Genomic DNA, 25,090 nt, shown 5'->3' on the forward strand with positions numbered 1-25,090 from the left:
GGTGTTGCGGATTGGTCCCAGCTGGAGCTCCGCTGTGTGGAGCGCGCCGGGTCCCGGAGCCGGCGATCTGAGGGATGGACGAAACGAGCCCACTAGTGTCCCCGGAGCGGGCCCAACCCCCGGACTACACCTTCCCGTCCGGCTCGGGCGCTCACTTTCCCCAGGTGCCGGGGGGCGCAGTCCGAGTGGCGGCGGCGGCCGGCCCGGCCCCCTCTCCTCCGGGTTCCCCAGGCCACGACCGGGAGCGGCAGCCACTGCTGGATCGGGCTCGGGGCGCGGCGGCCCAGTGTCAGACTCAAACCGTGGTGGCGCAGGCCCAAGCTCTAGCCGCCCAGGCCGCGGCGGCGGCGCACGCCGCACAGGCCCACCGCGAACGGAACGAGTTTCCAGAGGACCCCGAGTTCGAGGCGGTGGTGCGGCAGGCGGAGCTGGCCATCGAGCGGGGTTTCTTCCCGGAGCGTATCTACCAGGGCTCCAGCGGAAGCTACTTCGTCAAGGACCCTCAGGGGGTGAGAACGTGTTGGGAACCGTGGCCGCAGGCTTCAGGGAGAGTGGGCCTGTCCGGGGGAGTTTAGGGTTTCGCATAGCCAGAGGGAGGAGGGGTTCGAAAGAAAGGCAGCAAAAGGGAGAAACTTCACAGTGTGGAGCCCCTTGGCAGAATTTTGGAATGCCACGGAGGACTGGAGATGGAGAAGCTCTGCAGGATGTGGAAATAAATCAGAACCTTTTTGGTGGGGGAGGAGGGAGCGAAAAAGGAAAAGAGGAAATTGACCAGATACAGGCGAGGGGCCCAGCGGTGTGGTGGGGCAATCGGCCTCTGAATAGAGAGGCGCGGGGTGATGCTGCTTTCTAGTAGATTCCTTAGCTTTAAACTACAGAGACTGCTTTTCGTTCATTAACCTACAGATTTACAGTTTTGAGCTTTGGGCCCATTATCTCCCTTTTTGGGCCAAACCAGTGTTCTCGCTGTTCATTGAGGAGGACGGATAACCCATTAGAGACTTTTGACAGTTCAGTTTCAGCTTTCTGTGCTGTGGTGATGTCTTCTGCCGCCTTCACAGGTCTCTTATTGGCGGACGATGGTGATAAGAGTGGGTGAAATAACCAGTTTTAATCTCTCTTGGTTATTGCTCACTTCTTTGGAGAAATTGTTCAAATCTTTTTTATGGTTCCTCAGCTTAGAATGGAGTTTTAGAATCATGGGACCGTCAGCTGCCTTTTTACTTTCATTTATCTCCCAGGACAGTCAGTTTGCATTTCGTCTAAGGCAAAGTGTTTGCTGACCTTTATTTTATCCCCTGCATGTGTAAAAAGGGGGTTGGGAATTGGATGGGGCATGGAATAACCAGGGCAGCTGAGAGATGACCTTTATTCCTTTTTTTCATTTTTCATTTTTTTTTTTTTTTAGACAGTACTTAAATTTGGTTTCCCTGGTTATGGGAGCCCCATAAACATATGAAATCCAAAGGCAGTCAGGCAGTTGAGGCTTATATGCTGCTCCGAGCCAAGGGATAGCAGCCTAGAGCTTCAAAGGAGAGGAGGGATATTCACAGGAAGTTAAGAAGAGCAGGTGTTTGGTAATCAGATGTTTTACCTGCCATGCAGGGAAGTCTTTCAGATAAAAAATTATCTCTGGTAATAGCTCTCTTTTGAGGCCAGGCCCTCTATCTAAATACTTTTATGCAGGTAAGGGAGAGGTAAAAGTTTTTCCTGAGTCTGCTAGGGCTTGATTGCCTTATATTCTGCTCCCCTTTAGTCCCGCCTTTGAAACTTCCCTAAGAAGTTTCACAGTCCAGCCCAAGAGGTTTCGTTAGTGGATTGCTCCATCTCATTGAACCGATCTCTTAGTCTTGAGAATGTCAACTCAGTTAAATATGCCTCATTTCTGGAGGCAGTGATGCAGGTGGGCTCTCAAAGTTAGACCTATATTGTATAAGCAGTCAGTTATTTAATAAGAGATATTTCTATGGAAACAAAAGAAAAACAAAGTTAATAATTGGAGCAGACTATAATCCCATTTTGAATTCTGAAGGCAGCCAACTGCAATTTCTAGATTCCTGGCATGTAGCAGCTTCAGATGAATGTGGGCAGGCAATGGTGATCTGGTAGATTTTCCTGATTTATAGTTTGAATGTCTCTGGTGATCTTTCAGCGGCCTTTATTCTTTTGAGAACTGCAGAGATAACATGGGAATATCAGAAGGTCAAAAAATATCAAATCTCTTTCAGAGTTCTTAGATGGGCCAGAATGGTTTATTGGAAAAATATATTATTTTTATACTTATTAGAATGATGGGTGTCAAAGCTCTCTCAGATTTTCCCTCCATTTCTCCTGTGTGAACTCTTTAGTTGGGTGGTGTACTATTTTGATAGGAGTGCTGAGTGGCCAGGATGGGCTATGACTTGTAACTCTAGGTTAGGTTCATTGGATGGTTTGGTTATTCTCCCAGATATTGTCCCTGAATTATTATCAAGAACCAGAGAACAATTCTGCCATCAACTCAGTTAACATAGACCAAGATGGGGAAAGCTTTGAGAGTGATAGGTCTTTCCAAGTTCCTTAAATAAGGGAACAGTGAGTTGAATTGAAAGCTCAAAGGAGAACCATCACTTCTAGAAGAAAAGAAAGCTGAGTATCCCGAAGTCTAGATATTAGCAAGATGCCTTCCTCTTTTTTGTTTGGGGACCAGAATGACACCTAAGATATGAGTGGTTTTTTTTGTTTTTGTTTTAGCCCGTTGACTGATTATCTTTGATAGGTACAGGAGCCAGAGGAAAGTTTTTGTTTTTCTTTCATGACACTGTTACAGCTCTGTTGGAAGTGTGTCAGGTCAGCCGAGAAGTGATCAGGCACTCCAACAGGTGGTAGTAATATGATCTCTTAATTCTACGTGGCAGGTTAAATACTGCTACCTCAGTACATAGGCCACAGAGAATGACAGACCATTGATATGTTTCTTGGTGATTGGCAGGATCCTGGTCTCTAAAATTTCCTGGCCACTGTCTTTTCTTAGGTGGGAAGTCAAAACACATATGCCCTGACAAAAATGTCACCATCTTGCTACCACTGAGGAAAAAGTGGTTAAGAGCAGAGGACTACTTCCTAAATGTTGTGGTATGTCATCTTGGTCCACAGATTTACTGTTGTTGGTCTCGTCATCTTTGGCCCTGCTCCAAATGTGTTTATTTATTTTACTTAACAAATACTGAGACAGCACTTATTATATGCCAGCTGCTATTTTAAGTACTTTACAAGTATAACTCAATTCTCATCACCCCCTCACAGGTAGGTACTATTATTATTCTCACAGGTGATAACATTGTGTAACTATTTGGCCCAGGATCTCACAGCTAGTTAGTGGGAGGCAGGATTTAGACCCAGACAGACTGGCTCCAGACTTCATGCTTTTGACCACTATGCTCTGCTGCCTTACAATTAGTCATATGAATTTCTGATTTCTCTTTTCAGCTACCATTTTGGTTAGAATTAAATTTGGCTATGTGTGACAGAAAATTTAAAATGATAATGACTTGAATAATAGTACATTTAACTCATAAAAGAAGTCTACAGGCCACTCAGAGCTGTTTCATTTTATCAGAGATGCAAGCTCCTTCCAAAATCTAGCTAATCAACCATCCATAGCGTGTGGCTTCTACTTCATGATCCAGGTTAGCTACTCAAACTGCAAACATTTTGTCTGCTTTTTAGGCAGTTGAAAGAAGAAATGGGAGAGGGAGAGTACATCCCCTTCTTTAAGGCATTTCCTGGAAGTCACCCCAGACTCTTTTTATATCTCATTGTCCAGAACTTAGCTGCAGTAGTGTCCGAGAACTGTAGTCTTTGTTTAGCCCAGCTAAAAGTCAGAAGTCCTGTGTCCAAGGAAGAAGAGGGGGCAGCAGTTTTTGTGACAGCTGCCTTTGGAGCTAGACAGTCCAAAAGGTTCTTAAAGATAACAACCCTGACTCCATTTCTCAATTTAGTTTGATTTCTCCCTCAGGGTGAGCAAACGAGGACCTGGAACAGTAGGATGGAAAATGCTAGCTCGAAAGTCATAGTGGAGCGTCCTCCTGTTACCCTCCTCACTTACATCCTTGCAGTTCAGGTGTCAGTACTCAATCACCTATTTTTTGAGCATTTTATTTTTTGTGAGTCTAGTAGTACTAGATGTTCATATTACCAAGAATCATAGAATAGCATGTGATTCGCTAGTTTATTAAGGCATTTAAATGAGATATCACACCTGAAAGCCCCTGGCATGGTTCCTGCCTAGTCAGGGTTGTTTTTAAGTTATATGCCCACTGACCATGGATTAGGCTTTCTTGGATACATTAACAGTGAGTTAGGCAGAAATCTATGATTTTGAGAAGATAGTTTCATGGCCATTGAGAATAGTAATTCATTAGGTAATACTAATTGATATTTGCTTCAAAATTTTATAGGTATTGCTCACATGTTCTAGGAATTTGACCTTATATCAGTAATTTCAGCCTTTTAAAAATACTTTATCCACCAAGTTACGAAAATTTTCTACTTTTTAACTTACTAACTTATGTTATAATATTGAATGTGCTTCTTCTAGCTACCTGTGCCCTCTGAGAAATTCTCTTGTCTTTACACTTGGTAGAGAACCACACTGATAGCCAAATAAAGAATACACGTCTCGAATAGAATCAGTTTTACTAAAATGTTAAGAAGCAGTCAACTTTGAATATCATATAAATGTAGTTCTTGAGATTTTAAGTGTCATCTGCCACGTGTTATAGGGAGCTGTCCCACGCCACAAGTTGTAATGGATGAGGCAGGTGGGGTCTATGGCAGAGGACAGGAAAATAAATATAGGTCAAATCTTTTTCACTATATTATATTTGGATCTCATCTTCTTTCAGGGTCTCATATAATTGGAGTAGCCCATCCCTTTCTTTTGTAAGAGTTCCATGTAAATAGCTAAGTCAAGGAGTGCTGTTTCCCTCCAACCTCTAATAGAGAATACAGTAGTTCTCAGACTGTGGCCCAAGGACCTCTAGGAGTCCTTTTTGGGGTCCGCAGGTCAAAATTATTTTCATAATAATGTTAAGACTTTATTTGCTTTTTTTTCCTTTCATTTCCTTATGACTGTGCAGTGGAGAATTCCAGAGGCTCAATGAGATATGATATTGAAACAGATTGAATATTAAAGAAGATAAGAGAATACAGTGTGGTCTTTTATTAAGGTGGACATTAGAGAGAGCTGCAAAAATGTTAAACAGTGCTAGTCTCACTAAAAATTATTTTTGAAAATATAGTTATTTTTTCTAAAACATGTCACTTATGTTAACATGTAATAGGTTTCTTTTTATTATTAAATGAATTAATAAATAGTTTTAACATTTCAGTTTTAATTTCTACTATAGCAAATATAGATTTTACCTATATAAACTAAAGCTTTTGGGGGTTCTTAATAAGTTTTAAGAGTTTAAAGGGATCTTGAGACCAAAAAGTTTGAGAACCATTCACTTCATATTTACCAAACTTAAAAAAAAAAAATACTTCTGTTAAAAGTTATATATTCTCTATATTTCACTGTATAATATGAGTGATGTACTTGAACTGTCTTAGATTGTAGGTTCCTGGAGGAAAAAGTTTCTTTAGCATAGCTATAATACCCTCTTCCTTGTGGCTGCTGGTTAAACACAGGAAATCTTTTGGGCTTCAGGTTCCAGTAATTGTTTGTGGGTCCTGACGCCAGCCACTTAGTGCACTTAGTGGCCTTTTGCTTCCTTGTACAGTTCTGTTTTTATCCACGACTTCTTGGACTGCTGCTACTCAAGCTATCTGTACCTTACCCCCTTTGTTAAAAGGGATTAATAAGTGAGTGTTAAGGAAAGTTGTTTTAAAAATATTGGTATCAAACTGAAGCTTTCTCCTAAATGTAATAAGGTAATTGAAAGTTTATTAAAGGAGACGATGGTAAGAAAAATTAGTCAGTGGTCATTTTCTTCATCAGCCAAATACTGGTGGTGTCTTTCTAATTTGAGTGGTTTTAGAGTTTCTTTTCTGTGAATGAGGAGAGTATTCTTGAGTATTCAGTAACATGGTTGGTTATGTGAAGTGAACATTAGCTTTGGAAATTTGGCCAGGGTGGTTTTATATCTCTATCTAGGAAACCTGCAGAGTGCTCACACAAACTAGGTACTGAGCAAATAAATGTTAACAGAATTGAATTGAACTGAGGCCTACACTTCATCCTGAAAGGCGCTTGTCTCCCCTTCTGTCTTTCTGTTCCTCCATCCTTCCCACCCTACTGTTCCCTCATTTGTCCAGTTCAGACATTGTTATTTAATGAAACCCTTGTAGTACTGAGAAGACCATAATTATTAATGCTTTTAGAGTGAGGAAATGCTTTCTGATTCTCCTTATGGTGGAAGGAAACTGAAAAATTTGAAAGGTCAGTCTATAAATGCTGCTTTCTTTCAGGGAAGTATTTTAAGCCTCAGTCCTGACATTTTTCAGCCTGCTAGTAGTAGGAATGTCTTGTTCTTCTTTTTTGGAGACCAACTTGCTGAACTCTGCATTGTGCCTCAGTCGAACTGACTCTTGGGTTCCGGGACATGCCTCACATTGTCCTGTGGTTCACTGCCCAGGTTCCAGAGAGTTACAGTGGTCTCATCAGTCATTCTGAGCGATGAGCTACTGTGTGATTTAGAGCCTGGGATTCCAGGAGAGCAGATATAGAGAGGAAGATTGCTAACTTTGGTCTCTTGCTAGCCACTTTGAATAAGAATGCTATTCTGATTTATGATATAAATATATGCATTTGACATTTTCCAGTGAATAAATAAGTTTGTCTTTAAGAATAATTAGTTTTTTAGGAGGGAGGAGGAGAGTTTTGTATTATTCTAGCTCTCTCAAATCCTCACAAGGCTTTTTCAGGGAACTGGTCGTAAGACTGACAAAATATTATTGGAGACATGTGCCTAGCCAAGTCCTAATATGAGTGCTTACTTAATGTAGGCAGATGCATGTAAGTTTTCTGCTGTGACCTGCCATTCAGGAAGTGACACCCACAGGAAAACACCATATGACCCAGACTAGCTTGAGTTGGCTGTGGGGTGAAGGGAGAGAGGGAGTCATATGATGCGAAGATGAATCACTTGGACAGCATATTTACTTCTCTTGCTTTGAAATGACCAGTTTGGGGACCACAGGAAATGAAATAAAGGAAGACAACTTCCGAGGGCTGACTGGCCTGGGGAAGAACCTTTAGGAGAGAGGGCCATAGTTTTTAGGTTGTAGCAGCATTTCATATTTCCAGGGACCTTTGAGGATTAAGTTACTATATGCTAGAGAAGATGGATTTAATCTTTTTGCCTCTCATATCCTGATCTCTTGCCTATTAGAATTACTAAGAGAACCCCATTCTAACTAGGTAGCAGATTCTTTTTTCTGCTGCGATTTTTCTCTTCCATTGCTTTCTTAGTTTGTCATTCCTAAACTTTTTATTGTAAGGTTTTAATAACACCCAGGGGATGGGATAGTAAGGCTGATAGAGGAAATCAACTATTGATGAAGGAATTTTTTTAACTTCGTTTTATAATACCTTATTAAGTCCCTTTCATTTGATAATTTTTTGAGTATTTACATAATTGATACAGAGCAGTAGTATGTATGTATGTACCTTGGAAGCTGGGGTTTGATGGTGTTCAAATCTGTTGTAACATATATACCAGACTTGGTACCTTCTTTGGCCATAGCCCTTTCTATCATTAGGTCTCTTAGTTATACACTTGAGCTGGTGTCTATCCCTTTTAAGCTAGGGAGAAGCCAGTATCTGTATGTAGGGGTTGTCTGCTCATGCCCTCATTTCTTTATGGATTCCTGCTGACCTGGTCTGTGAGTTACTTTAGTCGACTTGCCTTTAATGTCCTCTTTTTCTTTCATCTACATAGAAGATCATTGCTGTCTTCAAACCCAAGAACGAAGAACCGTATGGGCAGCTTAATCCTAAGTGGACCAAGTGGCTGCAGAAGCTGTGCTGTCCTTGCTGCTTTGGCCGTGATTGCCTTGTCCTCAACCAGGGCTATCTCTCAGAGGCAGGGGCCAGCCTGGTGGACCAAAAACTAGAACTCAACATTGTACCCCGTACAAAGGTTAGTGACCTGTCTGCGGGGAGCCTTACCGCCTTACCAGGGCCCTAAAGCCCTACTACGTGTTAGTGGGACTCTGAGGTCCAGTGAGGGCTCGTTATGCCTTGAGTCTAGGGTTCTAAGCCCATCTTGGGGGTGGGGATATATTTAGACTCATTTTTTGATCATTTGATGAAAGATATCTTGAGAAGGGTACACATAAAATTTTTGCATACAATTTCAAGAAGGTCACCAACCGTCTGATGTACATTTATGGACTCCCTGCATCTTTGGATCCTGGATAATCCCAAGCTGGTTAGAAACCTAGCTACTTTTGTATCTCATGCTCTTAGATTTTTGAGCCATTCCAGGATTTAGATATAGTCTAGAATGTATTAACTGATGTCAGCCAAGCACTTATGCAAGATCTGGCAGGGAGGACTTTAGATGGGCTGAGGGTAAGAGTAAAGATCTGGCCTATAGGGAACTAACATGGAACTCTTTTCACCCGTCTTTATGCTATGGAATTCTGGTACTTTTCTGAACATAACAAAATTGAGGTCCCAAGAGGTAGATTCACACTTAGAATGGATTGAGATTCTAATGAAGGGTCTGGATCTTACTCCCTGTCCTCCCCTCCCCCAAATGCTTAAATACAGAATTAATTACATATAATGTCAAGATATTTACTGAGGCCAGGTTAAGAACTCCTGTTCTATAGGGTGTTCAATGAAACTTTCCAGGGATTATCATGGGAAGGAATCTCCTAGTCAGCATGTGAACATTTAAGGACATGTCATCACCTGTTGAGTATTTGGCTACCTGAGGTTTAATAACAATTTAAGGTGGAACTCTGATCTGATGCCCTAAGGCTGCAGGGCGGTCTTGGTGGCTCTACGTCTTAATTATCTTTGAAAATATGAGGAAACTTACAGACCTTGTTCCCAGAAAATATACACATATCTGCATATAATTTCAGGGGATGATTCATAGACCAGTTGAAGTCCATCCATTGACCATGCCTCTAGTTTAAAGACCCCTGCTTGAAGTTTTCTTCATAGGTTTAAATAGTGGACTTTGGACAAAGAGACTGATCAGGAGACAGGAGCTTCCCTTCAAACCTGTTTATTTCTGTTTTCCCAGGGTATTTTAAGAGAAAATGTGCTTGTTGTGGGTGTTTAACTGTGTCTACTCCTTTGCCACAAACTCCAAACAATAAGCCAACTAGTTTGTAAGTCAGGGAACATTTCTTGAAATTTTCTTTCCCTTCTCAGCACCTAGCAAAGTACTGTACTTATAGCAAGCATTATGTAAATACCAGCTGAATTGGTGAATGAATATCAACCTATGAGAAACAACACCAGAGACCTCACAACTTCAGGTCCAGGAGAGAATGTTTGAATGCAGTTCTCGGTATGTAACTTCCATTTGGCATCTAATTCACTGCCTGGCCTTGCACAGCTCATTTCTTCACTTCATATTTGAGTCCTTTCTCTGTGCAATTAGCTTACTTTGACCATCTTATATAATAATAAATGCTCCTAAAATCTCCTGTCTAACCTGAAATCCTCCTACGAGGGCCCTCCTAAACTCTAGAAACTTTTAAATACTTCTTGCTCATCACTCTATAATTTCCTTTTCTCACTAGGTAAATAGCAGAGCACCCTTGGCCCTCTGCCTGCCTATTCTGCCTGTACTTCTGGAGTGCAGTGCCTGAGAATTAGAGGCCTTAAGTTTGATTTTTGGCTCTGCAGCTTTTTATTGGGTGATCCTTGAGCAAGGTAACTTAAGACCATGCCCTCCCTCCTGACCCCATTCGGTTTCCTCACTATAAAAATAAGGATATAAATAGTTCCTGTTTTATAGATGGTTATTAAGATTATACAAAATAATCCATATAAAACACATAGCCCAATGCCTGGCACAATGTAAACACTCCATACATCTTAGCCTGTGGTATTTTTTTGACTGTTTTAACCATTAATGTCACCCCTCCACAATCCCTTTCTTCTCCATCTCTGGTCTTCCTCTTTCCCTGTTAGAGAACCTTAATGAGGCCTGAGGAACTTTTGCATCAAAAAGTCAGCAACAATAAAAAACTTGCCTTCTGTGAGACTGAGATGAGACAAAACTTTGCAAATTTAACGTACAGCTGCTGGAGAATAGTAAGAGGAAGTCTCCCCCACCCTTGTCTCCCTACCCTTATGGCAGGATTCCATCCAGTTGATCAGAGCATCTGTCACTATGAAAACGGGGCTCATGTTGGAATGTATAGCTGTCTTTGCTCTTTGTTCCTTTAAGGTTTCAGGTTATGATAGTTTCTTTCATTAGTCATAGGGAAAAAGAGGGCTGTTAAAAAGAGTGATCACAAATAAATCTGATGGGGAGAAAAGGTGGTTTATGGGTGGTTTATGGGTTTTCACTGTGGAAACTGGCAAGATAGCCTTTATTTCTTTATTCCTGTGCCTGAGTGTCCTGATTTGTAAGGCAGAGTGCGCCAACCTGCAGTACCTTGCACATCCATTTCAGGTACTCCCTTAACACTGGATAGATGGATGGATGGATGGATAGCTTGGGAAGGAAGGAATTCTTTTTGCTTCTCTCTATTTCTAAGGTTCATGGGCAAAGCAGTTATTTGTAATGAGCTTTCAAGGCCTAGGAAAAGAAAGAATTTTCTTATAAATTTGATTTCAAATATTTATATGCTAAAATCCACTTGTTGCTGTCTCTGAAAGAAGTGTGTAACTCATTCATTCATTCACTTAATATTTTTGAGCATGTGTCAGGCACTGTGTTAGATACTGGGAATGTTAATTTGAATAAGATGTACCCTTCTTCCCCTTATTTCATTAGTCAGGAGTTAGATATACATACGGATAATCACAAGACAATGTGATAAGTATGACAACAGATGTAACATGTGGATTATAGATTATGGTGATGTCAGCATAATTTGACAAGTGTGATATTGATGGCCCATTAAAAAATTTTGTCTTGCATCTAGTGCTAAAATCAGAAGACACAAGAGAGAAAACAGAGAAGAGTAATTCAGTGTCCCTGCCACCCCTTTCAGCCACTCAGTTTCCTTTCTCAGAGGCAGCTGCTATTACTAGTTACTTGTGTAATATTCCAGATATAGTCTGCATATAAATATGCATATATATAGCAGGCCACTAAAAATGAAACCAATTTTAATGTTTATTTTTTGAATATGGATAATGGACATAGTGCAAAATTCAAAAGGAAATAAAAATGTACAGAGTAAATTGCAATTTGCATTTATCTGGAGAGAAAACAGGTATTGGGCCATCTTCTCCTAACTCAGAAGGTGGCCGTTTTAGTCAACATAATTCATGTTAGTTGCTGTTACACCTCCTGAATCACAGTGGTTTAACATAATACGAGTTTATTTCTTATTCACAGCATAGATCCATTCAAGGCAGGCAGCTCTTCTAGGTCCTCTGTCATTTCACGAGGGGTCCAGGGTCCTTCTGTGATGTGGCTCTGCCATCTCAGAGGTGTTCATTTCCAGCTGCAGAGATTGGGAAATATGATAGAGTTTAGGGGCCAAGTCTGGAAGCGATGTATATGCATCACTTTGTCGGCATTCCATTGTCTTTAAGTAGTCATTTAATCTATCTTAGCTGCTAGGAAGGCTGAGAAATGCTATTTGTGTCCCCTGGAAGAGGAGCAGTATTGGTGAGCATCTAGCTGTCCTCTGCCATGGTGGTATAGTTCCTTTAACTTGACTCTAATCTAGGTATCTCTTCTTTTTTCCATTATAGGTAGTATACCTGGCCAGTGACACCTTCAACTATAGTGCCATTGACCGAGTGAAGTCCAGGGGCAAGCGGCTTGCATTAGAGAAAGTGCCAAAAGTTGGGCAGCGCTTTAACCGCATTGGGCTACCACCTAAGGTATAGACTTCATCTGTATGGCTTATGATTTATGGTGGCATATTGTGATGATTTTTAGTGGCATAGCCATCCAAGTGATGAAGCAAGATGCCTATAGACTCTCATAGGGGCATGTGAATAGCGTGCCCTGAGGCTCCTGTCTTCCTCATTTCTGTCGAGGGCCTAAGACCCTAACTTTCTCATTTTATTCCTCTTGATGGGCCACTTGAATTTGATTGTCAGTCATAGTCACAACCCTTTTCTCCTATACTTGCAAAGAGATGAAGAAGTAAAGATCTTGAAAACATTTTCTTTGTGATATAAAATTCACAAGGGCTTACTGAGTACCTCTTAGCCCTGGGGTCTTTGCACTTAGGCTATAGGGAAATACCTTTTGTTCTTCCTTCTTGGTTGCAGGTTGGTTCATTCCAGCTATTTGTTGAAGGCTACAAGGATGCAGATTTCTGGCTACGACGTTTTGAAGCGGAACCTCTCCCTGAGAACACTAACCGGCAACTACTGCTGCAGTTTGAGCGGTTGGTGGTGCTGGATTACATCATCCGCAACACTGGTGAGCAGCTGTGGGTGGTTCTTTGCCCTGTGCCAGACTAGCGAGGTATTGAGGGAGAGAGGCCTGGAGGCTTACAGGGCTTGGTATCAGAGGGCCTTATCAGGATGGGTTTTTTCCTCAGTCAGAAGGGTTGTATTTGGAGAAGGTCTCAGAACATACTTTTCCAAGACAAGCTCTGCCCAGGCACATCATGTGCAGTAATCAGAGGTGGCGAGGCCTGCAGCCAGTACTTCATGTTTTATCTTAGCCTCTTTCCTGGTCCCAGATGGAAGTCACTTGGCCTTCCAAAGCAATGTGAAGAGTACTGAGTACTCTTATCCTTGATCTCTTGTTATTCTTATAGTAGCAAAACTTATCACAGGACAGTTTTTTCTTTAAGTACCTCATGCAAGTGGACTTTTACAGTATTTGTCATTTTCGTGACTGGCTTAGATTTAGCATAATGTCTTCAATTTTCGCTTATGTTGTAACATGTCAGAATTTCTTCCCTTTTTAAGGCTGAATAATAGTCCATTGTATGTGTATACCACATTTTGCTTATCCATTTATCTGTTGATGGATGCTTGGATTGCTTCCACATTTTAGCTATTGTGAATAATGCTGCTATGAATGTGGGTATACAAATATCCCCTTGAGACATTGCTTTTAATTCTTTTGATTTTATACCCAGAAGTAGAATTGCTGGATCATATGGTAATTCTGTCTTCAATTTTTAAGGAATTGCCATACAGTTTTCCACAGTGGCTGTACCATTTTACATTCCCATCAGTATTGCAGAAAAGTTCCAATTTTTCTACATCCTTGTCACCACTTGTTATTTCCTTGTATGTTGTTGAGTTATAGGAGTTCTTCATATATTCTGGACGTTAATCCCTTGTTAGCTATAGGATTTGCAAACATTTCCTCCCATTCTGTGGGTTGTCTTTTTACTCTGTTATAGAGTCTTTTGATGAAACTAATTTTTTGATTTTCATGAAATCCAATTTGTTTATTTTTCTTTTGTTTTCTGTGCCTTTGGTATTATGTCTAATAAATCATTGCCAAATCCAATGTTATGAAATGTTTACCCTATGTTTTCTTTTTAGAATCTTTTAGTTTTGGTCTTAGATTTAGGTCATGGATCTATTTTGAGTTAATTTTTGTATATGGTGTTAGGTAAGAGTCCGACTTCATTCTTTTGCATATGGATATGCAGTTTTTCAAGCACTTTGCTGAAAAGACTGTCCCCATTAAATGGTCTTGCTACCCTTGTCAAAGATCATTTGATCATATATATGCAAAGGTTTATTTCTGGACTCTCTATTCCATTCCACTGGTCTGCATGTCTCTTTACAGTGTATCTAGTAGTCAGTTTTGAAACCAGGGAGTGTGTGTCCTCCAGCTTTGTTCTTTTTCTGGATTGTTTTGACTATTCAAAATTTCTTGAGATTCCATATGAATTTTAGGATGGGTTTTTCTATTTCTGCAAAAAACATCATTGGAATTTTGCATTCAATCTGTACATTGCTTTGGGTATTATTGACATCTTAACAATATTAAGCCTCCCTGTCTATGAACATGGGTTATCTTTCCACTTATTTATGTCTTTTTTAATTTCTTTAAGCAGTGTTTCGTAGTTTTCATTGTATAGGTCTTTAATTTCCTTGATTAAATTGATTCCTAAGTTTTTTCTTTTTGATGCTATTGTAAATGGAATTGTTTTCTTAATATTCTTTTTGGATTGTTCATTGTTAGTGTATAGAAATGCAGCTGGTTGTCGTGTGTTGACTTTGTATCCTGATACTTTGCTGAACTTATTAGTTTAAAAGTTTTTTTGTGGCATCTTTAGTGTTTTCTACATCTGTTTACAGATGATATGATTACCTCTTCTTTTCAATTTGGATGCCTTTTGTTTCTTTTTCTTGCATAGTACTGGTCTTCCAGTACTATGTTGAATAGAAATTGTGAAAGTGGGCATTGTTGCCTTGTTCTAGACTTAGAGAAAAAGCTTTTGGTCTTTCCCCACTGAGTATGATGTTTGCTAGAAGTTTTCCATGTACGACTTTATTATGTGAAGGTAGTTTCCTTCTAGTCCTAGTTCGTTGAGTGTTTTTAATCATGAATGGATATTGAATTTTGTCAAATACTTTTTCTGCATCAGCTGAGATTATCAATCTGTTAATGTGATATTTTACATTGATTGATTTTCATATGTTGAACCATCCTTACATTCCAGCAGTAAATATTGGTCATACTGTACAATTCTTTAATATGTTGCTAAATTTAGTTTGCTAGTTTTTTGTTGAGGATTTTTGCATCAATATTCATTAGGGACATTGGTCTGTAGTTTTTTATCCTTGTTGTGTCTTTGACTTTGGTATAAGGTAATGCTGGCTTCATAAGACGAGTTATGGAGTGTTCTCTCCTTTTCAGTTTTTTGGAAAAGTTTGAGGATTGATGTTCTTTAAATGTTTGCTAGAATTCACCAGTGAAGCCACATGGTCCAGGGCTGCTATTTGTTGAGAGATTTTTGATTACTAGTTATAGGTGTACTAAGATTTTCTGTATCTTTATGGTTTAGTCTTGGTAGGTTTTGTGTTTCATCTAGGTCGTTCAGTTTGTTGGCATACAATTACCTGTAGTACTCACTTATCATTCTTTTTATTTCTATAGAATTGATAGTGATGCCCCCACTTTAATTTCTGAATTTAGTAATTTGAGTACTGTTTTTCCCCCCTTAGTCTTTGTAGCTAAAAGTTTGTCAGTTTTATTTATCCAGTGAAACAATTGTTAGATTTTAATTTTAGAGCATTTAGTTCATTTATCTATAGTGTATGTATAGATATGTTTGGATTTTTATCTACCATCTTATTATTTGCTTTCTATGTTTTCTATCTTCTCTTATCTTTCCTTTCTCTCTATTACCTCTTTTTCCTATCCTTTCTTACTTTCTCTTAAATTGTTTTATAATTATTTCATTTTTCCTCTCTTTTAGTTTAGAAGTTGAATATTCTTTCTTTTGATGATTACCTTAAAGATTACCATGTGACTCCTTCACTTTCCAAATCTAATATTAATTGGTACTTTTATCATTTTCTTGGACAATGCAAAGATCTTAGAAACTCTTAGCTCCACTTACCTATTTTAAGACTTTTATATTATTAATGTCATGCATTTAAATTAAATATGTATGGACATATATATACGTTATATATATATGCATATATGAACACATTTATATAAAACTATAAGACAATGCTGTTGTCATTAATAATAATTGTGGAGATGACACAATTAATATACAAATAAGCAGAAAATGAACCTTTATTAACTAGTCATCCTACCACTTAGCCTCTTCCCAAATCAGCAGATGCTCTATGGAAAAATGCTGGACTCCCACTCTAGCTTTCCTTTATCTCTCAAATCTTAATACTTTAACTCTTAATGGTCTTGTTAAAATCTCCAAACCCTTCAAGAGATTTAAAAATATTTTATCCACTTTTTTTTTGTAGTTGTGCTCAGTAGAATGATTGGTCCAAGTGTTCGAAATATCTAGTCCATCATGAAAATAAATGTCACCCCAGTTTTTTCTACTAACTTTATATTTCTGTTCACAGATCGAGGCAACGACAACTGGCTGATTAAATATGACTATCCAATGGATAATTCCAGTTCTCGGGTAAGAGGTTTGTCTATATCTTGAAGAAGATGAGGTGGAGTATATGCATTCAGAAGAATTAGGATAGCACATGTATTTAAAATTGATAGGTTAATATTTGGTAGAGTTTTTCCTCTGTTTTTTAAGGAATATGCTACCAAATGATGTTAATAGGAATAGAATGAAGAAAAGTTCAAATAAGTTTGGGACATAGTTAATGGTTTCCTTAGAGATTCGCATTGCATAGTAACATAGTAAAGGTCTGAGGAACTGTGCATTTAATGAACCTGTTTAATTTTGCTTGGCTCAGTGATTTTTTAAACTTTTTTTGACCATGGAACATTTTTTTTTGCAACAGACTACAATTCCACAAAACATCAATTTAGAGAAAGCTGCTTCCTGTAGCTTTCTTTACTCTCTCATTCTTTTCATACTTTACCACACTTCTCTATTTCTACTCAGTCTGCACATTTTCAAAAAGTAATGGGAAAACTCCTTGGAGAAGGAAAGTGAGGTTGGGTTTTATTCCTCATAATGTCTTTTTTTTTTTTTTTCCTTTCAGCTTTATTGAGATATAATGACGTATAGCATTGTGTAAGTTTAAGGTGTACAATGTGATGATTTGATACATGTATATATTGTGAAATGTTTGCCACAATAAGGTTAGTTAACACATCCTCATAGTGATTTTACTTCCTTCTTTAATAGTCATTCTCAAATTTTGTACATCAGAATCACCTGCAAAGCTTATTAAAAATAGTACAGATTCTTCAAGGCTTTCCCCCATGAGGTTGGGTAACTCAGGATTCCAGGTGTCCTGGACCCACATTCCTTGTTCTTGTGATGACACCAGTGAGCCTGAAGCATGAAGCCAAGTAGACATTCATTAGTGTTTGACATGGGCTGTCACAGGTAACCTGCCCCACTCTTTTTACATTCAGCTCTTGTTCTTTTCCTTTTTATGTATTGCTAAAGCAGGGAAACAGACTCCCTTGTGTGAGAGCAGTCCACTGTTGTCTTCCATGGTTCTGTTATCTCATTGGGAAAATATCACCACCAGTGAAGTGACATCTGAGTTAAGGTCCACACAGAAGGACCTTGACCAACTGATACTGATTTTTTTTCCTTTCTTCATGGCCTCAGGAATTCATTGCCTTTCCCTAGGAGGAATGGCTTATAGTTACCTTTTGTTATTGTCACTTCCCCTCTTACCAGTGACTGTGGCAGCTCCTGGGGAAGTACACCTTTTCTAAAATGTGAAAGGGAATCTGAAAACCTTGTACAAGCCAAATCAGAGGAGCCATAAGTGTACTATGTTCGGGTAACTAGTGGAAACTGGTTTAGAAGCTGCATAAGGATTGCTACCTGAGGAGGTTCAGATGGGGTACTTTGCTACTACTTTAAAGGGCCCGAGGCACATGAGACTCTATTTAATCTTTCCTTGCTCTTCAGGACACAGACTGGGTGGTAGTAAAGGAGCCTGTTACCAAGGTGGCTGCCATAGACAATGGGCTGGCTTTTCCCCTGAAGCATCCTGACTCCTGGAGGGCATGTAAGTCTTAAAACCACTGGGTCTGGCCACAGGAATGTGCTAAGAATTAATGAAATAATGCAGCTCATGCACTTTAGTTAAATGGCCGGCACATGACAACAACTCCTTAACGTAAGCCATTAATGTAATTTTTACCATATTATTCCTATTTGGGTCTATTTGCTATCAGTATTCTGTCTTCCCTGTTGACATCCTGGAAGTCAGCTCCTGCCCCATTAGAACTGAAAAACTTTAAGAAAGAGGGAGAGATGCTGGTTGGAGGATCACTAGCCTCTTTGCAGCACGAGTCTGTCTTTTCAAAAAGAGCATCGTGGTGTCTCAGGGGCAAGAAATTGCTTCTAGATAGGTTTGCGTCTTAGAAAGTCATGTAATATCTGGGAAAGAGCACAGGCTCTGGGATTAGGCAGACTTGGGTTTGAATCCTGGTTCCTCCACTTACTGTGTAACCTTTAAGGTTCACAGCTCTTGTAACTTTTCTGTTATATATCAAGGAAGAGGGGTATTTTACTTTTTGCACTGGTCTGATAGGTAGAGGATATAGATGGGCAGGGAATTTTTTTCAACATCAGCTTTGTTTTTGACCTTTCTTCTTTCAGATCCTTTTTACTGGGCCTGGTTGCCCCAGGCAAAAATCCCATTCTCTCAGGAGATCAAAGATCTGATTCTTCCAAAGATATCTGACCCTAACTTCGTCAAGGACTTGGAGGAGGACCTATATGAACTCTTCAAGGTTAGCCCTGAGAACATCAGCCTTATAACCATATAGAACAGCGGTCCCCAACCTTTTTGGCACCAGGGACTTGTGCTCCTATGAGAATCTAATGCCTGATGATTTGAGGTGGAGCTGAGGTGGTGGTACTAGTGCTGGAGAGCATCTGCAAATACAGATGAAACTTTGCTCACTGGACTGCTGCTCACCTCCTGCTTACCTCCTGCTGTGTGGCCTGCGGCCCAAGGGTTCAGGACCCCTGATATAGAAGAAAGAATTCCTGTTTCAGGTTTTACTAATTGGTCCTGATACAACCAAGAAAGCATGGCTAATACCCTCCTGACTTGTATTAAGCAATGAAGAGCAAGATTTCTGTGTGTGGATAGCAGGACCTAGTTTGGATTGGTTTGAAGAAAATAGGCAGCTGTAATGAATCACACTGGTGTGTATGTATCCTGTGTGTCATGTGGCTGCAGTGTATATTCAGAGCTCTCATTTTCAAATGGAGCATTAGAGCCTGGAGTTGTTTAGAGTTAATAATAAGACTTAGGACAAGATATTCACTGTACTTTATTTCCCCAGGTGTGAAACAGAGAGTTCTAGGGTAATAGTTAACTTCACTAAGCCTCATAAGTCTTGTGTAAGTTTTCTGTAGTAGCAAATGTCTAACTAGGGGAGAAAAATGGGTTCTTCTGAGAGATTCATGCAGGTTCCATCTCCTTTCTACCCGTCCTTTGCAGAAAGATCCTGGTTTTGACAGGGGCCAGTTCCATAAGCAGATTGCTGTCATGAGGGGACAGGTAAGCCTGGGACATCCTCCTAGGTTCATCTCTGGGATCTCTTGGGGAGAGTTATTTGCTCATGTTGAACAAATGTGTAAATTTGTATTTTACACCCTTTTCAGTCTATGCCATACATACCTGTGACTGCTTAAACACATGGGAGAGGAAAGGTAGCCTTCCTTAATCTCCCACCTCTTTCATGGTATTCAGTGCTTGATGAAGCACTTGCTGAGTGCTTAGTTCTGTGCCAGTTGCTAGATAGTTCATTGGTAAATTTACCCAGTGGTCTGTCGTCCTCAAGTTGCTCAAGGCAGGCCATGTGCCTTGGTGGTTAAGCGCTGGGCTCTGGAGTCAGACTGCTTTACTCCTTACAAGCTCCATGGCCTTGGACAAGAGCCTCTGCTTCCTTGTTTGTCAGATGAAACAGTAATAATACATCACATAGTTGGCCAGAGAATTACATGAGATAATGCATATCAAGTATACAGTGAAAACAATGCCCGGCATATGGTAAACACTTAGCAGTTGGCTATGGTTATAATATTTGTTGTTACAGGTCATATTCTCTTTCCACTCCACATCAAAGAGAGCTAAGGAAACCGCCAGGGCATTACTGATCTTTCAAAACATAGTAAAGAATATGCTTGAAAAATTGTTTAAAAACACTTTAGGGCACTGATATTCTGCTTATCACTTTGAAGTCTTCAAGAGAGCTGAGATGGTCCAGCAGTTAAGGGCATGAACTGGCCAGAATGCTGGAGTTTTAATCCTGTCTCTGCCATTTACTAGCTATAAAATCTTGGACAAATTACTTAATTTCTCCTTTTACTGTCTCCATTTGTAACATGGGATTAATAACAGCATCTACTTCCTAGGGTTAGTATGAGATTAATGATTTAAAACAGTAGTGCCTGGCATATTGAAATACTCAATGTGTGTTAGCTATTTTAAACACCGCAAAGTTCTGTGAGCATCTAGCTCCTCTCAGTGTGTAGGTAACCAGTAGATCAGTCACATCTTTGCTTACCAATCACACACCGAAGCAAAATGAGCCTCTGCCTTATAGAACTCTGACATACTGCAGAGAAAGGAGGTTACAACCTTCTACCTACCTGAATTGTAATCATAGAGTGAGCTATACAGGGGCTCTGAGCTGAAGGGAAAGAGTGATGGACTTGAGTGGTACTTGTTACTCACCATAAAGGCTTCTAACAAGGAGTTAGATAAAGAATGCAAGGTCTAAGGGAAGCCTCTTTAAGTAACATTTGCAAAAACAGTATTTATTTTTTAGTATTATATGCCTGCTATAAATTTTTCTTCAGCTTTTTAATTTAAAAAATTTCAAACCTCAGTAAAGTTGTAAAAGCGGGATCTTCTAGATTCACCAGTCATTACATTTACTTAGTTAAATTTGCTTTATCTCATATCTTTATATATTATCTATGTGAGTAATATCTATCTCTAAATATCTATATAATTTGTCTACCTCCCTAGATAAATTTTTATATGGCCAAATATTTTGAAAGTAAGTTGTAGACAACTGACATTTTATACCAAATACTTCAGCATGCCTGAAAGGTGGCTTCTAACCCAGAGAACCAAAGGAAGCACAGGAAGACCCAGCTAGGGCAGGTTTAAAATCCTCTGTGTCTTAGGTTGGGTGGTCTCCTGCACAATCCACTCCAGTTCCATTCGAACCTCCGTTTAGTTCTCTACCCTGATCTTGTACTCAAGGCTCTTGAAAGCAGTGTAGGATGCTGACAAATACCAAAATAGATAAGTAAAACAAGAATTAATTACTGGCAGGATCTACTTCCAACTTCTGACCTCTGTTCCAGGTGAATCTCTGCCTCTTTATGGGTGACATTTATGTGCCAAGGATATTTAGTTTGAAGGCTGTGTGATTTGAGGGTGCAGCCTAGCTTACCCTACCATATGTCTGTGGCCTGGCTGTGCAAATCTGTAACATCTAGTGCTTTAAAGAAGGCTATCATACGACAACTTCAGCTTTTGTATTATCCTGCCAAAGAAGATAAATGGTGGTGATTCTAATTTTGACAAGGGGGGAAAAATGTGTCCCCATAGACACATGTTTGAAATATCTCTAAAATACAGACAGAAGTTGATAAGGAACTAAATACAATGTGGTATCCTTGTATGTGATCCTGGAACAGAAAAAGAATAGTACTGGAAAAGCTAATGAAATCCGAATTAAGTCTGGAGTTTGGTTAATAGTAAGGTTCCAGTGTTCCTAGTTTTGCTGAATGTACTATGGTTATGTGAAAAGAAACTGGGTAAATGGTATACGGGAACTTTCTGTACTATCTTTGCAAGTTTTCTGTAAATCTAAAATTATTCCAAAAATTTAAATACAAAGATGATGAAGAGATAGCATTAGAGAGAAAATCCAACTAAACTCTTGGCTTTTTAAAATATATGGTCTTTGTAGGAAAATCAGAAAATAATTATAAACAGTAATAAATAAAAATCACCTATAATTCCTTCACCTAGATATGATCACCACCAACTTCCAAATTTTTTTTTTCTTCAGCTAGGAAGATAGAATTTTAGAAAATAAAGGTGGCATCACTTATAATACTGGTTCCCTATTCTCCTTTTTTCTGTCTAATAACATTGTGATCGGCTTTCCATGCCAGTAAATTATCTTTTTTAATTGTTTGCTTTTTATCCCTTAGATTATTAACTGATCCCATACTCTTGGGCATTTATGTCATTTTTACTTGATAAACAATGCTGTATTATATTGGTTGAAACTATTTGGTACATGCTCATTATTGTTTCCTTAGTCTTAAAAATGGAATCGCTGAGTCAGAAGGCCTGTTCACGTTTAAACCTTTATTCTTCTCTGAATTTTCTGAAAGATTGTTCAGTCAGGCCCTACATCCATATCTCTGAATTCTTCCCATCTCTGTGCCATCGTCATCTTTTGTATCTTTACTAACTAGGAGGGCAAAAAACAAGATATTTATTGTATTTTTAAAATTTTTGTAATTTTAAAAATGTATTTTTAAAACGACTAGAGAGGTTTCCATTTTCTATATATTGCCCACTTATATTTATACTTTTATAAGTAGCCTATCTGTACAATTTTCCATTAATATGTTGTTTATTTTTTGTTTATTTATAGGCACACTCTATCTGACAGTCTCCCTTCAGAGGCAGACCTGGATGCTTATACCTTTCCCTCATTAATCTCATTTTTCTCACCGCAGATCCTAAATCTGACTCAGGCCTTGAAAGACAACAAGAGTCCCCTGCACCTGGTCCAGATGCCACCTGTGATTGTTGAGACTGCCCGGTCCCACCAGCGGTCTTCTAGCGAGTCCTACACACAAAGCTTTCAGAGTCGGAAGCCCTTCTTTTCGTGGTGGTAGCCTGAGAGGCAGACAAAGGCGCATTGTCTGAGACTTGGGCTGGGAGGAAGCCTGGGGAGCAGGTTGCAGGAAAAGTCAGAGAAGCCAGTGGAGAACAGTGCCCTTGAGAACCCTCCCTCTCTGCTTGCCACCCGACTCAGGGCTTTCCCAAGCACTGGGAGAAGCACAATCAGAGGGACAGTGAGTGCTGGTGGGCCCTTCTGCGTTCTGGGGAGGGCTGGAGCTCCATGCAAGGAGTCCAGATGCCCAGGAAGAAACAGCTTCCAGCGTCTCCTGGGGGCAGACTGGGTAATTAATTGCCTTTTCTCCCTGACACCCTGCTCTCTTGCAGTTTCTCATTATATTCTGCATCAGAAACAAACAAATAACAAAGACAGACTTAAATACTATTAGAAAAACCTGGGCAGAATCTCAGATCCTCTTATATCAGAAACCTTGAAACCAGACCTACGTTTGCATGGACCCAGACATTCCGGTGCCTGGCATTTCCCCACTCCTATGGACCAAGGCAGCTGGGTACTCACAGTGCTGGGACAGACAGAAGCCACACCTTCTCTTTGGGTTTTTGCCAAGTCTTCCCCTTCTCCCACCAGTGCAATAGACTGACTAAAAGCCTCCAGACCCAATTTGCATGGTGGGGGTACTTTAGCTCCAGACCTCCCAGCAATTCCGTATATGACCCTGTAGATCAGCTCTGCTCTCTGCCCTGCTAGGGACCCAACTTCTCTAGTGCAAGCCTGCAGCTTGCCTCTCATTCAGGTAAAGGCAGGAGGGAGGACATAGACTCCCCAGCATGCACAAGTGATCCATGTGGTCTGAGTGTATGCTGGGAGCTGTAATTGGTCAGTGGGCAAACTTACTCCAGTCTTGCTTTCTGAGTCCATTAATATTATGTCTGTTGTTTTAGATATTTTTTTCTCAACTCTTTTGACTTAGAGGTCCAGTTCGGGTTGTGGAGTGGGTCTCAGCTTATAAGAGAACAGAATATTAGATCCTTGGACTCCTTTTTATGCTACCATTGCTGCTTGGTGGCAGTAATAGGACTCGTATTCTGCCTCCTAATGGGTAGCTGCCCTTTGCTCCCTGACTTTTGTTCCAGGCTAGTTTTTCTATGGCTTATTGAGAAAGGTGGGGCCCAAAGGACGGAGGCCTTCAAACTGTTCCCCAGTGCCTGCCCAGCTCAGTGCATCTTCCTGCTTCCATTGTCTCTTTTCCCTCAGCTGTCTCCCCTGCCAGGTGTCCGAGCCCTTTCTACACCAAAGCAATGAATGGCCTCAGGAAGGAGTAAAGAGGGTGCTATCTGTGGCTAAGGCACAGCCCTGTGCTACTGGACACTTCAAGTTTCCAGCACCCAGCAATTAGTCAGTCAGCCTTGGGAAGAAACTATCTTGAAGGTTTGAAAAACAACCAAAGAAAGGAAGTAAGGACAACAGCTGTGTGCCCTCTGCTTGCCCAGCCCCCGCCATCTAGGAGGTAGAGCAGAGATGTACAGCCCTCTTGTCAGCTAGGCTAGGCTGGTGTCCTTCCATTCCTGCCCTCAGCGGCCAGCTTGTCCTGGGCTTCCACCCAGCTGACAAGAAGAGTCTCTAGGAGCTGGATATGCATGCACTGTGGATGATGGCACAGCTTCTTCACCAGCCCCAGCCCTGACAATCCCAGTCAGCCAGCCTGGACACTAGCCTTCGGGACCATGTCTGTGAGAATGCCTGCCTTCAGAACGCAGGAGCAGCAGGGCTCCCAGAGGCTGGAAGGGGACCCAGGTATGTTTAGCTTTCCATAGACACCTTTACAGAAATGTGTGGTAAAGCTCCACCTGGCTGTCAAGAGAGCCTCAGGAGTCTGAAGAGGGAGTCTGGTTGCTTCCCAAGCCAAGCTGACCAGCTCTGTGAGGAGAAGGAAAGCCGAGTCCAACGTAGGAGGGGGCTGGTCACATTTCTGGCAGGTGAAAGAGTTCGGGGGCATCCTTTCCTGGCCTGTCTCCATTCTGCCTGAAGCCTGTACTCAGGTTGCCTTGACTGTGGGCTTTGGGAGAGCCAGGGGCTCAGAGTGCCAGGGCAAGCTTTTGGGTGGCACTCATAGAACCACCCAGCCCTCTGCCAGCCATAGACCCTGGCCCCCAATGTCAGGGAGTGGAGGCTGAGCTGTGAGAGTCCTGCTGCCTCTGTATTGTTCTTCTAATGCACTGTAGAAATTGTAATGTATTTAAATCAATGCAAATGTATGAATAACAAGCCCAATTCTGACCTCTTTTTGTCTAGTTTTCTTTGGTGGAAGGTAGACAAAGTAGAATGCAATTTTAAGGACAAAGAACACCACATTTCTATGTAGTTGCTGAGTTAGGGCTCCTGAGTCTATTTTCCTTAGTAGGGGAAATACAGGTGCTCATTTCCAAAGTCCGAATGCTCTGAAAACCAAAAATATTTTTATAACTCATTTGATACCAAAA

At 40.5% G+C, this 25,090-nt stretch overlaps 1 protein-coding gene across 2 annotated transcripts in view; it reads left to right on the forward strand.

Annotated features, from left to right (window-relative positions):
• Nucleotides 1-25,090, forward strand: part of PI4K2A (phosphatidylinositol 4-kinase type 2 alpha) — a 25,967-nt gene continuing 877 nt past the window's right edge. The window contains exons 1-9 of one of the 2 annotated variants that reach the window (XR_001599312.2): nt 1-509; nt 7,926-8,126; nt 11,888-12,019; nt 12,416-12,569; nt 16,166-16,227; nt 17,659-17,758; nt 18,355-18,488; nt 19,208-19,267; nt 22,483-24,404. Coding sequence is in view for 1 of the 2 variants with exons in the window: in XM_016164225.2 (XP_016019711.1) it covers nt 75-509; nt 7,926-8,126; nt 11,888-12,019; nt 12,416-12,569; nt 16,166-16,227; nt 17,659-17,758; nt 18,355-18,488; nt 19,208-19,267; nt 22,483-22,644 (1,440 nt within the window). In the remaining variant the exon portion in view is untranslated. Of the gene's footprint in view, nt 510-7,925; nt 8,127-11,887; nt 12,020-12,415; nt 12,570-16,165; nt 16,228-17,658; nt 17,759-18,354; nt 18,489-19,207; nt 19,268-22,482; nt 24,888-25,090 lie in introns of those variants that run through there. The other variant, XM_016164225.2, reaches the window with a different exon arrangement.

This window comes from Rousettus aegyptiacus, unplaced genomic scaffold (assembly GCF_014176215.1).
Source record: "Rousettus aegyptiacus isolate mRouAeg1 unplaced genomic scaffold, mRouAeg1.p scaffold_m13_p_6, whole genome shotgun sequence".
Taxonomy (NCBI): domain Eukaryota; kingdom Metazoa; phylum Chordata; class Mammalia; order Chiroptera; family Pteropodidae; genus Rousettus; species Rousettus aegyptiacus.